Source organism: Homarus americanus, unplaced genomic scaffold (assembly GCF_018991925.1).
Source record: "Homarus americanus isolate GMGI-L3 unplaced genomic scaffold, GMGI_Hamer_2.0 scaffold11202, whole genome shotgun sequence".
NCBI classification, from domain to species: domain Eukaryota; kingdom Metazoa; phylum Arthropoda; class Malacostraca; order Decapoda; family Nephropidae; genus Homarus; species Homarus americanus.
The window spans coordinates 50,334-64,515 of record NW_024757073.1 but is presented as its reverse complement, the minus strand read 5'-3'; the positions used below and the strand labels follow the sequence as shown (position 1 = coordinate 64,515).

General features: G+C 38.3%; 1 protein-coding gene across 1 annotated transcript in view; it reads right to left on the bottom strand.

Annotated features, from left to right (window-relative positions):
• The window catches only part of LOC121857367 (ribosomal protein 63, mitochondrial-like), a 34,480-nt gene extending 20,618 nt beyond the window's left edge, over window positions 1-13,862 (bottom strand). Inside the window, exon 1 of the mRNA XM_042353376.1 lies at window positions 13,707-13,862. Within this exon, the coding sequence (XP_042209310.1) occupies window positions 13,707-13,765 (59 nt within the window). The 5' untranslated portion in view covers window positions 13,766-13,862. The remainder of the gene's footprint in view (window positions 1-13,706) is intronic.
• Window positions 13,863-14,182: the final 320 nt, after the last annotated feature.

The window sequence follows — 14,182 nt, the reverse complement described above, 5'->3', positions numbered from 1 at the left end:
GAAGAAGAGAATAGAACACAAGAAATATAACTTCCTAACTAAACAGTTTTGAAAGGCATGTTCACAATTCAGATAATTAGAGGTCTAATTTAATTACAGGTCTCCTAACTCTGTTTGATCTTCTAGGACTATTCCGTCCATCAAGTTTTACAGGGGTTTCACGTGCACTCTGTGCACTATCAGTGACAGACGTATCATCACTACAGTCAGTTGACACAGTGAGTGGATGCTGGGAAACATCATCTATGACATCATCATCATGATGATGATCATCTGAAACTGTGTCAAGTTTATCATCATGTCCTGGTGCTACATTCATCTCGTCATGTGCCTGAATGATGTGATCCACATGAACATAACTGAAAGAGTTACCACATTTCACTAAATATGTCCTAGGTCCACATACCTTGTCAATGACACCAGTTATCCACTTTGCATGTACAGTACCATAACCTTTAGCCATGTTCCTAACTCTCACCCTATCATTTACCTTGAACACTCGTTCACTGGAACTCTTATCATGATATATCTTTTGTTGAGCTTGTTTCCTCTCTACAACTTCAAACAGACTTGGCTTAACTAAACTTAATCAATTCAATTTCAATTTCAATTGTTTATTCCTTGATAGAGGAAGCGGGATCCTAGTGCTGTCACTAGGTACCCCTGTAAGATGATACCAGAAGCATCTGGCAAGTGTGACAAGTATATACAGTATAAATATTATGAAGGGGCTTACTAAAGCCTAAGGAAGGAAGGATATTCCTTTAACACATATTTAACTCTGCAGGAATACATCCTGTCACAATATGTGGTGTGGTTCTGTATCTGAGTAAGAAATTTGCTATTCTGTGTTTCAATGATTTTCCAACAGTTCCTTGAATTACCTGCTTGGAAAGTGCTTCCTTTACAATTCTAACTGATCTCTCAGCTGCACCATTAGAGGCAGGCTGATAGGGTGGGGTCAGTACATTACTTTACACCGTTGAGTCTCATGAAGTTTTTAAACTCTGATGATTGGAATGGAAGACCATTGTCAGATACTACCTCTTCTGGTATTCCATGTTCAGCAAATATTAATCTTAATTCATCAATGGTGCTACCAGCATTAGTACTGTACATGTGCTTAACATCAATCCACTTTGAATGACTGTCAATTAATACAAGAAATTTGTCTGTTCCCTTATCACAGAAGTCAATGTGTACTCTTTGGAAGGGACGGGTAGGCCATTTCCAGGTTTTCAAAGGTGTGCTGGGTGGCATACTCCTAACATTCTGACAAACAGAGCACTCACATATCATCATTTTTATTTCACCATCCAGTTTAGGCCACCACCAAAACTTCTGGCCAATGCTTTCATAGCACATATACCTGGATGTTCAAAATGCAGTTCATTCAAAATTTGCCCTCTAAAACACTGTGGAATTAACACTCTCATAACCCACAACACACATCCCTGTTCTACTGATAATTGACATCTCCTTAAATGATACGGTTGAAAGTCTAAGGATGGAAAAATCTCTGGCCATCCATTTAGTGTATACTCCAGAACTCTTCCTAATACTGTACAACATCTTTCCTTGTTTCATGAGCAATCATTCTGGAGGTGACTGGAAAATCTTCTGCTAACATGGTTACAGCATAAACCTAAGGCTCTACTACATCATTTGATCCACTACATGGCAACCTGAACAAAGCATCTGCATTGGAATGATCCTCTGAACGTCTGTACTGTATCTCAAAGTCATATGCAGACAATATCACAGCCCATCTCTGCATTCTTGCTGCAGCAAGTGTAGGAACAGGTGATTTAGGACCCAAAATTGCCAAGAGAGGCTTGTGATCAGTTATTAAAACAAAATTCCTCCCATATAGATACTGGTGAAATTTCTTTACACCAAATATGATAGACAAAGCCTCTTTCTCTATTTGTGCATAATTTTTCTTGCTTTGGGTAAGAGTTCTCGAGGCATATGCACCTAATCCATAGCCCGATGCATCACAAGCATGCTTTAGTGTTCTACTGGTATCATAGTGGACCAAAACATCAGTACTAGACAGCAGCTTTACAATCTTCAAATGACTTCTGAGTTGCACTGTTCCATTTCCATGGAATCCCTTTCTTTAACAGTTCATGCAGAGGGGCTAAAACTGATGAAAGTCCACTCAAGAACCTTGAATAATACTGTATCATACCCAGGAGAGCTTTCAATTCCTGACATTTCTTGGAGCAGGTAAATTTACTATGGCTCTTAATTTATCTTCTACAGGTCTCAGCCCTTCTGCATTCACTTTGCAGCCAAGATAAGTTACTTCTTTAGCCAGGAAAGAACATTTGCTCTTGTTGAGCTTGACATTGTGTGTCAAAAATCTTTCGAATACTGTGGCTAGGGTTTTGACAGGATTTTGGATGGCACTGTCAACAATAAGGACATCATCCTGAAAACATAACACATTGGGAAGCCCCACAAGAATTTTGTCCATGATGCACTGAAATAACTTTGGTGCACTTTTAACACCTAAGGCAACCTTTTGAACTTATACAATCCTTTATGAGTGTTGATGGTAAGATACTGTTGGCTTTCGGCATCAACAGAGACCTGAGCATATGCTTGGGACAAGTCTAACTTAGTGAAAATGGTTCCACCTGTTAGTGCAGCAAACAAATCTTGAGATGTGGGTAAGGGATATTGCTCTTCCTCAACAGCTTGATTAATGGTAACTTTATAATCACCACATAGTCTAACAGATTTATCAGCTTTAGGTACAATTACTATTGGAGCAGCCCAATTGCTCTTGGCGGTTTTCACAATAATTCCCTCACTCACAAGTCGTCTAATTCCTTCTCAACCTCACCTTTCAATGCATAAGGAACAGGTTTGGACTTGGCATATATAGGTGTAACATCATTGTCAATGGTGATATGAGCTTCATAACCCTTTATACCATCCTGTCCCTTAACAAATAAAATCTTGTATTTTTCAAGCAATTTCTCAAGACCTGGAATACTGTTACACATTCTAACACTAAATATCTCCTTCCAGTCCATCTCAAGTTCACACAACCAGTTCTTACCTAACAAAGTTGGTCTATTCACATAACTAGCTATAATTAATGGCAACTTTAAATTCTGATTTTTGTACTTTACCTCACACTCTAATTTACCTTCTGTGTTCAAAATCTCTCCAGTATAAGTTCTCAACTTGACACCTGAGTCTTCTAAAGGCACATGCACAAATAGCTTCTCATACATATCTCTACTCATTATGGAAAATCAGCTGCAGTATCCACTTCCATGGTTACAGGTGTCATTAATACACAAGTCCACATTATACTTTTATTTAACTTTCTCTTCATGACTGGTGTAAATAGTAAACACATGGGCACTCTCATCATTACCAGGTTCAAAATTACTAACACTCTCATGAATACTGTTTTTCGTTTCCTTCTCATCACCTTTAACAACATACAGTACTCTTCTTTTATCACTTCTGGCAGGGGCTGTAATTTCTTTCATACAGGCAGGAGCAATATGTCCAATACGCTGACAATTGTAACATCTTGAATTTTTTAACTTACACTGAAAGCTTTCATGTTTCCCTAGGAATCTCTTACATTTTAAATCAGCATGTGTTCCTTGTTTTGTGGCATAATTCTTGTTCTCTGGTGATTTACTCTGCTAATTCCATGCTTGTAGCTATCTGACATGCATTTTGTATTTTTTCATAATTCAGACCTATCACAAACCTGTCTCTTAGAGCTCGATTCAAGAACTGTCCAAAGTTACAGTGAATGGATAACTTCTTCAAAGCAACTATATAATCACTTACTGACTCATCTTTCCCTCTATCTCTTGTGCCAAATTTGTAACTTTCAGCGATCTCAGGTGGAGCAGGATCAAAATGTTGCTTCATAATCTTGGTAATCTGAATCAGTGAGGAGTCTTTTGGTTTGTCTGGAGCAAGCAGATTGACCAAAGTAGAATAAACAATAGCTCCTACCTCTGTCAAAAAGACTGCCTTCCTTTTCTCTTCAAGGGCCTTCTTCTTCTGAGCATCACCACCGTCGTCCATTAATTCATTTGCCAGAAAGAAGAAGTCCATTCTCTCACAATATGATGTGAAGTTCTCTTTGTCTCCATCATACTCTCCCACTCGTCCGATGTATGCCATGTTTGCTTTCTTCACTTAAATTCTCCAGGATCACAGTAGCCTTCCCTTCAGTGGTCACTGTCCTCTCTTCAAGGACTTCACCAACACTTTGTGAATCCCATCCTCTTCGCCAGTGTAATATCTTACATGATTTAATGGGAGAATGAGAAGCCACATGCTCGTTCTTACTTAGGGTGTTTATTCTCTGTTGTTGTGTACAACGTGCCTAGCACATTACACAGGCCTAAACACTTTCTAACTTTGCTAAGAAGTAACATAATATATAATGTATATATATATATCAATAAAGGCAGCATATAAACACACATATATAACAGTAGTGTCTAGTAAATGTGGCCAGTTAGCTGAATCACATAGATCTTCATCGGCATGACCGGTAGCGTGGGTAGAACTGTCCATTTTAAAAGCCTTATTAGTATTTTTTCAGTATTCTCCTCTTCCCCAGCTTGAATATGACCCACACTATAACAGTCACTCAGGTCTTTTTTTTGCACTAGTTTCTGGGGTTTTGAAAACACATATTTTTCTAGGGAACTTTTCATTGACATTTCAATTTCTTCTCTCTTCCTTTTCTCTGCACCCGAGATGTATTTTCTGTAACTTTCTCTATCCCTGCTGGCCATGGTATGATAGTAAAATAATGCATATCAACAATTTCCCAAAACACAAATCACGGACAACCGGAGATTCAGAGTTTCGACAACACTGACAGGTGACCGCTGTCAACGTCCTCACTCCTCTTTGACAGAGCACAGTAAAGAATGTCATTGTTCTCAGTCTGGGTGGTAAGATGGGGTGGCTTAATCTTACCTTTGACCTCATGTTAGCAGATGCATTGCCTAACTGTGCTGGTCACTAATCCTTCAGGTGGTCTACTGAATCTGGGTGGTAAGGTTAGGTCAGCTTAACCACGTCACTAATTCTGGTATTAGGTAAGGTAAGGGCTACGAGCCTGGGGTGGTCGCACCGGTTGCCATACCCTAGGGACGGCTCTGGACCCAAACCACTTACAAGTGTGACCCGGTGAACTACCTAGACCACTAAACACATTACAGGCGATTGGCAGCACTGCAGACTCACCGAAGAAAAAAGTGAAATTTACAGCAGCGAAGAGGAAATGGAGTGCAGCTTATATCAAGTATGGATTTCATCTGACTAACAAGGATAAAAGGAGCATCCAACAGCATCATATCTGCTATGCCCCCAAATGCTGTCAAAACAATGCCTGGTGCTAAGCAAGCTTCGCCGTCACCTGGAGAGAAATTCTAATCTTCAGAGTACGCAGCAGACTTACTGTATATTGAAAACTTGCTCCACAAGAAGGGTCAGTCTTTGCGAAGGTTTGAAGAGCACTACAAGGCGATATCAGATACCAATCTCGTCACTGCAACTTTGAAAGTAGCGTACCTGCTCGCTACCAAAAAGAAACCTTTCACAGGTGAAGAAATCATCGTACCAGCAATGAGCATCCTTTTGGAAGAAGTGCTTGGTGAAAGTGCTGCTATGAAGTTGAATGAGGTCCCCCTTTCAACCACAACAATTGAATGACGAACGTTGACGATTGCTGAAGACCTGCTTGTACAGCTAGCAAAAAAGGTCAAGAAAAGTCCCTGCTATGGATTGCAATTTGACGAATCCACGGATCATACAAACAGGGTTCAGTTGATGTGCTTCATTCGCTATGCTGACTGTGAGCGTTGTGTGACTGTAACTATTACTGTAATATACTTGTACACCCATAATGGTTGTCATTTCTCAGATGATAAACCTGAAACGCGACCAAATAATCTTGAAGGTGCTGGGAATTGTGACCCAGTGTTGAAAAGGTTGGGGAACACTGCTCTAGATGATCCATTTTCTGCAGATACAGAAAAAATGATTTGGTGTAATGGTTATGACCAAAAGCTGTTATAAATGGCAACATCTTTTGCATCACAGTCAGATGCAGTATCCAATTTCCTGTGCATTCAGCCCTTATGAATGCTTGGGGGATAGAAATCATTTCTAAGCACTGTAACTAAAGCTTGGAGGTCCGTGATTTTTTCAAATCTTCTTTGACCATATCAAGCTGATTCTGTATCTGTTCCAATGTGGCCGATTTCTCTAGATCTTCCAATGTGATTATTCTAGCCATCAAGTCATCATAAAGTTTCCTGAGGAGCCTGATTTTGCTCAGGTGAACTGCTTCTCAAAATCATCATCTACAGAGACTGAATCTTCATTTGGTGCATCTACAACCTCTGCTTTGTTTGGTAACACAGTTTTAAAGACCTTTGATACAAGTAGCATGTGGATAGCAGCACTCACAGGAAGATGCCCACGGACAACTCTGGCAATTGCTTTACCACTGAGGATGTGTGGCACAGCATTTCTATCATTGACAATTTCTAACAACTCCTGAAGCCCAGACCCTGGCATTATGTGACCAATACATCTAGGGTAGATCAACACAAAACAAATATGTTGATAAAATCAGCCTCTACTTGGTATAACTTGGTTATTTGATGGCCATTTAGAAGTTACGCATTTTAGACAATGTTCCCATTTTTTATTCAGTTCTACTTTTACTATTTTATTTGAGTCATGTGTTCAAGTTGAATATCGTTAAAATAATTACTATTGCAATTTGTTCTGGGTCTTTCAATATTTTCCCTAGTTAAATGATGATGCACCTGGGTTGCACCAACAGTAAGGAGGTGTATCACATGTCCCTACAGGAAGAAGAAACTACATTAATTGAGACCGAATGTGAAAAGGACCTGGGTGTGATGTTGACAAGGAACATAAGTTCTCGTGCCATCAATCGTCACGATCTTCAAAAGTGTGGTGCTTTCCCGTCTGGTGTACTGTCACCCTGTCTGGTCCCCGAGATATGCTAGAAACTGTCAACTGATTGAAAATGTCCAAAGGAGGGCCACCAGACTGGTGTCTGCTCTATGGAACCTCAGCTACCCAGAGAGATTAAAATGCCTGCAACTGCCTAGCTCATTGTACAGATGACCAAGGGGCGACCTAATTGAAGCATACTACAGTATAAACATTTCAAAGGGCACTCCTCGATCGAATGTACATTCCTGGAGCTGGCAGATGCCCGCCCCACAAGGGGTCACAGCTCAAGGTTGAAGAAACGACAAGCTCAGAAAACAGTGAGGGCAAACTTTTTTGAGTGAGAATTGTGAACTCTTGGAACAATCTGCCAGAGAGTGTTGTGACGACACTGACTGTCAGCTCTTTCAAGGTCAGACTTGACCAACACTGAAGCAGGTTCTGATATATTCAGGAGCTAGTTCATGCCCATTACTTGCCAACAGTGCATAAAAGAGATGTGACCGACTGCCAAAGCAGCTAACGAGTTGATCAGTGGTGAAGAAGATAAAATTAGAAGTAAAAGTAAAGTAACATAATTCCTTCTACTGTACTTCAAAGCACAGCCCACTTTGAACAACTAATATTGAGGGTAATTTTATCGGTTAAAATATTTGAAAAATATAAATCTGACAGAAACTTCATACAATATATTAATTTTCTTTAATTTTTTTACTTCTCCCTATTTAAGGCTCAATATATTATGTAGTAGGTGTTCGGGTATTATCGTTTCGGTTATGTAGCAAATTTTGGGATTTTAAGTTTTGGAATCAGTAGTTAAATCAATTTTAAGACACTTTTCTTCCATAGCACTTCTGTCAGGAATTTATATTTTTTGAGTAACTTAACAGATAAAATCACCAACAATACTATATGTTCAAAAAGGGCAGGGCTTTGAAGAAGAGGGAAAATGTTTAATGGGGATTATCCCACCTGGGCACGGGTCACTGACCCACATCGGGGCCTGGGGTGAAAATATAATAATACAGTACTGTAATAACAATAATAATAAAAATTAATACAAAATAAAAATTATAAAAATGAAAAGAATAAAATAATAACAATAATGATAATACTGTAGAACCATAAATATAGTACGTAAATACAAAAATTAAAAAATATTAAGATTGAGAAACGATATACTGTATGTATGTTGTGTTATCAAAGTGTCAAAGTCTGTACTCTTGTTTTATTGTAAATACAATAGTTATAAATTAGTATTTCTCAGTTCTGACTCAATTTGCACTGTATAATGAATAGTTTCCTTGGATGTATTCTCACAGTGTATTTATATTAAATGTCATATAACTTCAGCATTGGACTTGTTACGTGGAATGCATAGTTTCATAATAAAGAGGAGAACCAGGGGAAACACAAACATCTTCACTAAGTTGGGTTTCTTTAATCACTAACGTTTTGGAAAATAATTTTCCATCATCAGAGGCTAGAAAACAAACAAAATGTAAAAAAAAATAATACAGGTGATATACAATAAAAATGGAACATTATTCTAAAATTTAACTTCTGCAAAATTTTTAAAGAGAGCATTATAATTTAAAACCAATACAAAATGACTGGAGACCTACATACAAAACTAAACCCAGAAAAAACAACAACTAAAACATTACCTTAATTTAGACGAGCCTTAGTGTGAGGAACAACAATTGACAGGAAGCCATATCACAAATGGATGGCTTTACTTTATATTGATATAAGGCTTCCATAATGAGGAGGGCTGTCTCAGTTGCTCCTGCCAAGAACTGAGAAATCAGATTGCAAAAACAGGTGGTCATGTTGGTGGGCATGGTTACATAGAGCTGAATGTGGCCCCAAGTGCTCATGGATGTGAATTATCAAGTGTCTTTTTGTTTTACCTATATATGCTGCCCTACAGCTAGCACACGTAAATTGATATACAACTGAGGATAGCAAGTGTGTGGGTATGGTGTCTTTAGTTTTAAAGAATTTTTTATTTGAATTCTGGGCTTTGAAGACCATCTAAGAGAAATTTGTGGATAGAATTTATTGAGAAGCTTCTTCAGCTTGTTTCTAAGGGAGAAAATGAGTGGGCCAGTATATGGGATGGTGAAATAGATAGAATATTTAGGAACAGTGTGGATTTGAAGCTGTGTGGGACCAAAAATCCTATTAAGGGTTTTGCCTATATAAATATCTGTAAATCTCTTAGGGAAACCATTGTTAAAGAGTACAGTGAGTTCTGCTATAATGCGTGTTTTGACAACGCGAATTGGCTCCAACGTGATTTATGAATAGAGGAACGATATTTGTATAACGCGAACGCTTGTTTGCTGCAACGCAATTTTTGCTTACTATTTCTCCAATTTAGTGGTATTAACTGTGAATATGGTAAAGAAGAATATCTCCAAGAAGCGTTCTGGTGATCGCACTTCCAGTGATGATCGTAAAAGAAAGGCTATAACCCTTGAAGAGTAGCTCGATGTTATCTACCTCAAAATCACCCTTCTCCCCCATCAAGTTATATTCATATTTTTTCAAGGTAAAGTGTTACATTTACTGTATGATTTCATTATTAGATATGAATGTAACATTTATTTAGACTGTGCAACCTTTGTGTTAGGCTAACTACTAAATTTTTTCGATTTTGAGTAGTAATCTGCACCTAACCCTATTTTGTCCATAAGCCCTGTTATTTCTATTAAGCGAATTTCTATAACACGATGTTTTACAAGAACACAACTATCGCATTATAGCAGAACTGACTGTAGTTCCTTTATGTATTTCAGTTCAATGTCCAGGTGGAAATACTGTAGCTTGAACATATATTAAAGGGTCTGTTGGTAAGAGTACGCACTAGATTTCGTTTGTAATTAAGAGGAATGAATGATGAAATTTTGTACTCAAACCAGTGAATGTTGGTTTTCTGTATAAGACTGTCTCAAAACTATTATGAAGACGATGGATATTAACATCAAGGAATGGTAGAATATTGTTCTTTTCTAATTCACAAGTAAATTTGATGTTACCAAGTTTCGAATTTAGATAATTTAGAAACATGGGACGTGATCTGAAAATTAAAAATGTGTCCTCATAATACCCCCTGTATGTTTTTTTTTTATTTTTCTGATTTTAGTTTTGTACATGGGTCTCCCATCATTTTGTATTGGTTTAAAATTATAATGCTCTTTTAAAAAAATTTGCGGAAGGTAAATTTTAGAATAAAGTTCCGCTTTTATTGATATTACCTGTAACTTTAAAAAAAACTTTTTGCCTGTTTTCTAGGCTCTGATGGAAAATGATCTTCCAAAACGTTAGTAACTAAAGAAACCCAACTTGTCAAGATGTATGTGTTTTCCCTGGTTCTCCTCTTAATTATTAAATATCATCTTCAACTGTCAGCCAGAAGTAGCAAGGAGTGTTTTCATGATCCTGGTCTATTAACCAAAGCCGTTATTTCAGAACGTGAGTCTGTTTAATGGGCCTAGGAGTTGGAGCACAGCTGAAAGAAGAAGGTTATTCAGTAGTGGCCGTGACATATAGGAAAATGCGGGGTAAAATACTAAAAAATAACCCCAAACAAACCTTTGAAAACCTTACCTAATGCTTCCTAACTTCTAAAAATTTTAAGAATCACTTTTGAGTTTATGGATCCCTCCTCATCTGAACACCAAAAACAACACCAACACATACTAAAAACCGAAATCAACACCATCACCTACGAAACACCAAAAACATGAATAAGGTAAACTTTTTAGGGTTTTAGGGTTTTTAAAGGTTATGAAATGTTAGGTCAGGTTTTCAAAAGTTTGTTCAGTGTTTTATTACTATTTTACTTAACAGTTTCCCTCTACTTCAAAGCCTTGCCCACTTTAAACAAGTACAGGGGGTTGTAATATTGTTGGTAATTTTATCGATTACAGTACAGTACTCAAAAAATATAAATTTCTAACGGAAATGTTATAGATATAAAGTTCCTTAGAATTGTCTAAAGTACCGATTCCAAAACTTAAAATCCTTAAATTCACTACATGACTGAAATGAAATTTTACTGGAGTTGGCAACATCTAACTAAATATTAACCCTGATTCTAACAATAAAATTCCAGAGATTCGTTTAGTGGCAACAACTGAAATAATTCAGATTCGCTTAGTGGCAACACATGAAATAATACAAAATTTTTGGTACAATTCCATAAAGTCCTTCTAGTAGTAACCATCTCTTACACTATTACCCCGAATATTAACCATGAACTCTACCGAATCATAACGCAACAAAGGGTAGGCATAATTACTGTAGTGTAATAGCCATTATGAGTAAAAATAAAGCAGTGGATATTTTGGCGGTGATTGTGCGTTTTGGGGGAAAAAACCAACAAGCTATAGCATTTTTTAGTTCTCATGGTGTTCTCCCGACCTCAGTAAAGTGTCTTAAGTGCAAGTTGCCTGCTTATACCCCCCATTAAGCGAGAATCAGCGTTAGCAACCTGTACTACTCTTAGAATCCAACGACAAACCAGAACTAGGTCAATAAGGTAAGAAATAAGTGATTCCATCATATGGTGAGAGTTAAGTTAGGTTACGTTAGGTCAGGTTTATGTTTTTCTAGTGTATTTTGTATTCGTTTAGCCACAAGTCTTTGCTATCTAAACTTCCCTCTTTTGGTTTCTCTCCCCACTTTGTTTTCTCTCTAGCTTCCTTAAGAACCGATCCATGGCAGTTGTTGTCGAGGGATCGATTTCTCGCTCTTTCTCTACCAGTAGTGGCGTCCCACAGGGTTCTGTTCTTTCACCAACTCTCTTCCTTCTTTTTATCAATGATTTACTTCACACTACAACTAATTCTATCCATTCATACGCTGATGATTCTACTCTTCACTCTTCCTCACATTTTCCCCTTCCTTCTAACTCTAAAACTAGATTTGTTTCTAAAAGTGATATCATTACGTCTATCAACGCGGATCTGTGCAGCATCTCTGAATGGGGAGGTACAAACTTGGTTGAGTTCAATAGTAATAAAACTCAATATTTATCAATTACACTTTGTAAATTAGACGATCTCCCACCAATTACATTTCAGGACGCTATCATCCTCCCAAATTCTGAAATAAATATGTTAGGCCTCACCATTTCCTCCAATATCCTGGAAATCACACATCCTTAGTATAACTAAAGCTGCCTCCCGAAAGTTGGGAATGCTGTACAGATGCCGCAGCTACTCCACTCCTGAGCAGTTGCTCCAAGTATATAAGGGATTCATTCGTCCTAACTTGGAGTACTGCTCTCATATCTAGGGTGGCTCTTCTTCTGTCCAACTATTAGATAGGGTGGAATCAAAGGCATTTCGTCTTATTAACTCTCCTCCTTTAGTCGACAATCTTTTTACCCTTTCTCTTCGCCGCAATGTTGCTTCACTCTCTCTCTTTTACAGGTACTTTAATGGGCAGTGTTCGGTGGATTTGGCATCCTGTGTACTGCCAGCAAGGCCGTGGGTCCGTAACACACGTCTTGCCCGCGGTGCCCACCGTTTCTCTGTGGATGTCGGTCACACGAGAATAACCCGTTATAGTACCTCCTTCCTTCTTCACACAGCCAAACTGTGGAATGCTCTGCCTTCTTCTGTGTTTCCATGCTCTTACAATCTGTCTCACTTTAAAAAGCTGGTTTTCCAGCATCTTCGTGGTGTAGATTAATACAGTATAACCTTTTCGTCTATATTTACAATTTCTTTCCGTTCTTTTTCTTTCGCCCCCCAGGCTCCGGTGTGGGTCGTTTGACCTGTGCCCGGGTGGGCTAATTCCCGTAAAAAAAAAATATATTTTTTGTCGGAAAATGACCCACCAAACACTCCAGATAACTAAAAAACGGGCAATTTCCGACGGAAATAAAGGTCATAACCAATCAAAACACAAAAATACACAAGAAAAACATAGTTTTGACTTTCTAACAGGGTTGTGTGCACTAATGCAAATTTACCGTGTTCTCCCTAAGTCTGACGAGTGCTCACACTGTAAATTACCCTGTAAATTTAGAAAGGACAAGCATCAGTTGTTTTGTAATTGGCCAAGAAGGGTTGTAGAGAAGATAAAAACGAAAATTTGTAAATACATAATCTTGGTCTCCTAAGGTATTGTACTTTCGGACATGGTGCGGCCCAAAGGTTAGGTTAGCTGACTCGTTTTAGTGTTCTCCCCAACCCAAAACCCCAATTTCCCAGGTTTTCCCCCATTATTGTTGGAGGGTGAGGGGGTATCAATTTCGGCCAAAAATGAAGGTCATATTCGTTTACAACGCACAAAAATACAGTGGAAAAACATATTGGTCAACCCCTAGGGATTCATGTCCGAAAATAAAAATTTACCTAAACGAGGCGTCATTTAGCAGAACCTAGTACAACCTGAGGAAACCAACCAAAGAAACCTACCTTACCAGCCGGGAGGCGGCACCCCCGTCATATTATACAGAAAGTACTTAGCCAATCAAAGCGCACTCACGGTAAAATAGCGTTAGCAGGAAATTAGGTCACGGCAAAATATCCACGGCGTAAACATAATGGGAGCACCATATGATAGACGAAATGGGAAGTGGTGTATACATCCTGGTCATTATCCTAACTAGTGCCATAACGTTATAAAAAAAAAATATATATAAAATTTAAAGATGCAATAGCTTCATAATTATTAAACATTCCACTTACCCGCCATAAATATTACCAGGGGGCATTTTTCTACGAAATAATGTTAGTGTTATCCTCATGCTGCAAAACGATGTTTATTTGACTCCCTCCAGACAGTGTCAGCGACCAGCTCCTGCCGCTCTGCCTCCTGCAACATCAGGTACCAGCGACCAGGCCACCTACCATGCTAACGAATAAAATATAACTACAGTGCCATCAGTTATTTTTTATCACTTATTTACTGTACATGACCAAACTTACATCGGTAAATTTTTAGAAGTTGCCCATAAGGGTGTTGGACATGACTTACGTTTTTCCGATGGTCTTTTATGTTTTGACCTTCATTTCCATCACAAATGACTCGTTTTTTACACGTTTACGAGGAAAATTTTCTGCTTGAAAGTCATGAATACTATTAATGACACGTTCCTTGACAAGACAGCGGAGTTTCAAACACTACTGATGGTACATCAACCCGATACAGTGGTGTAGAACTG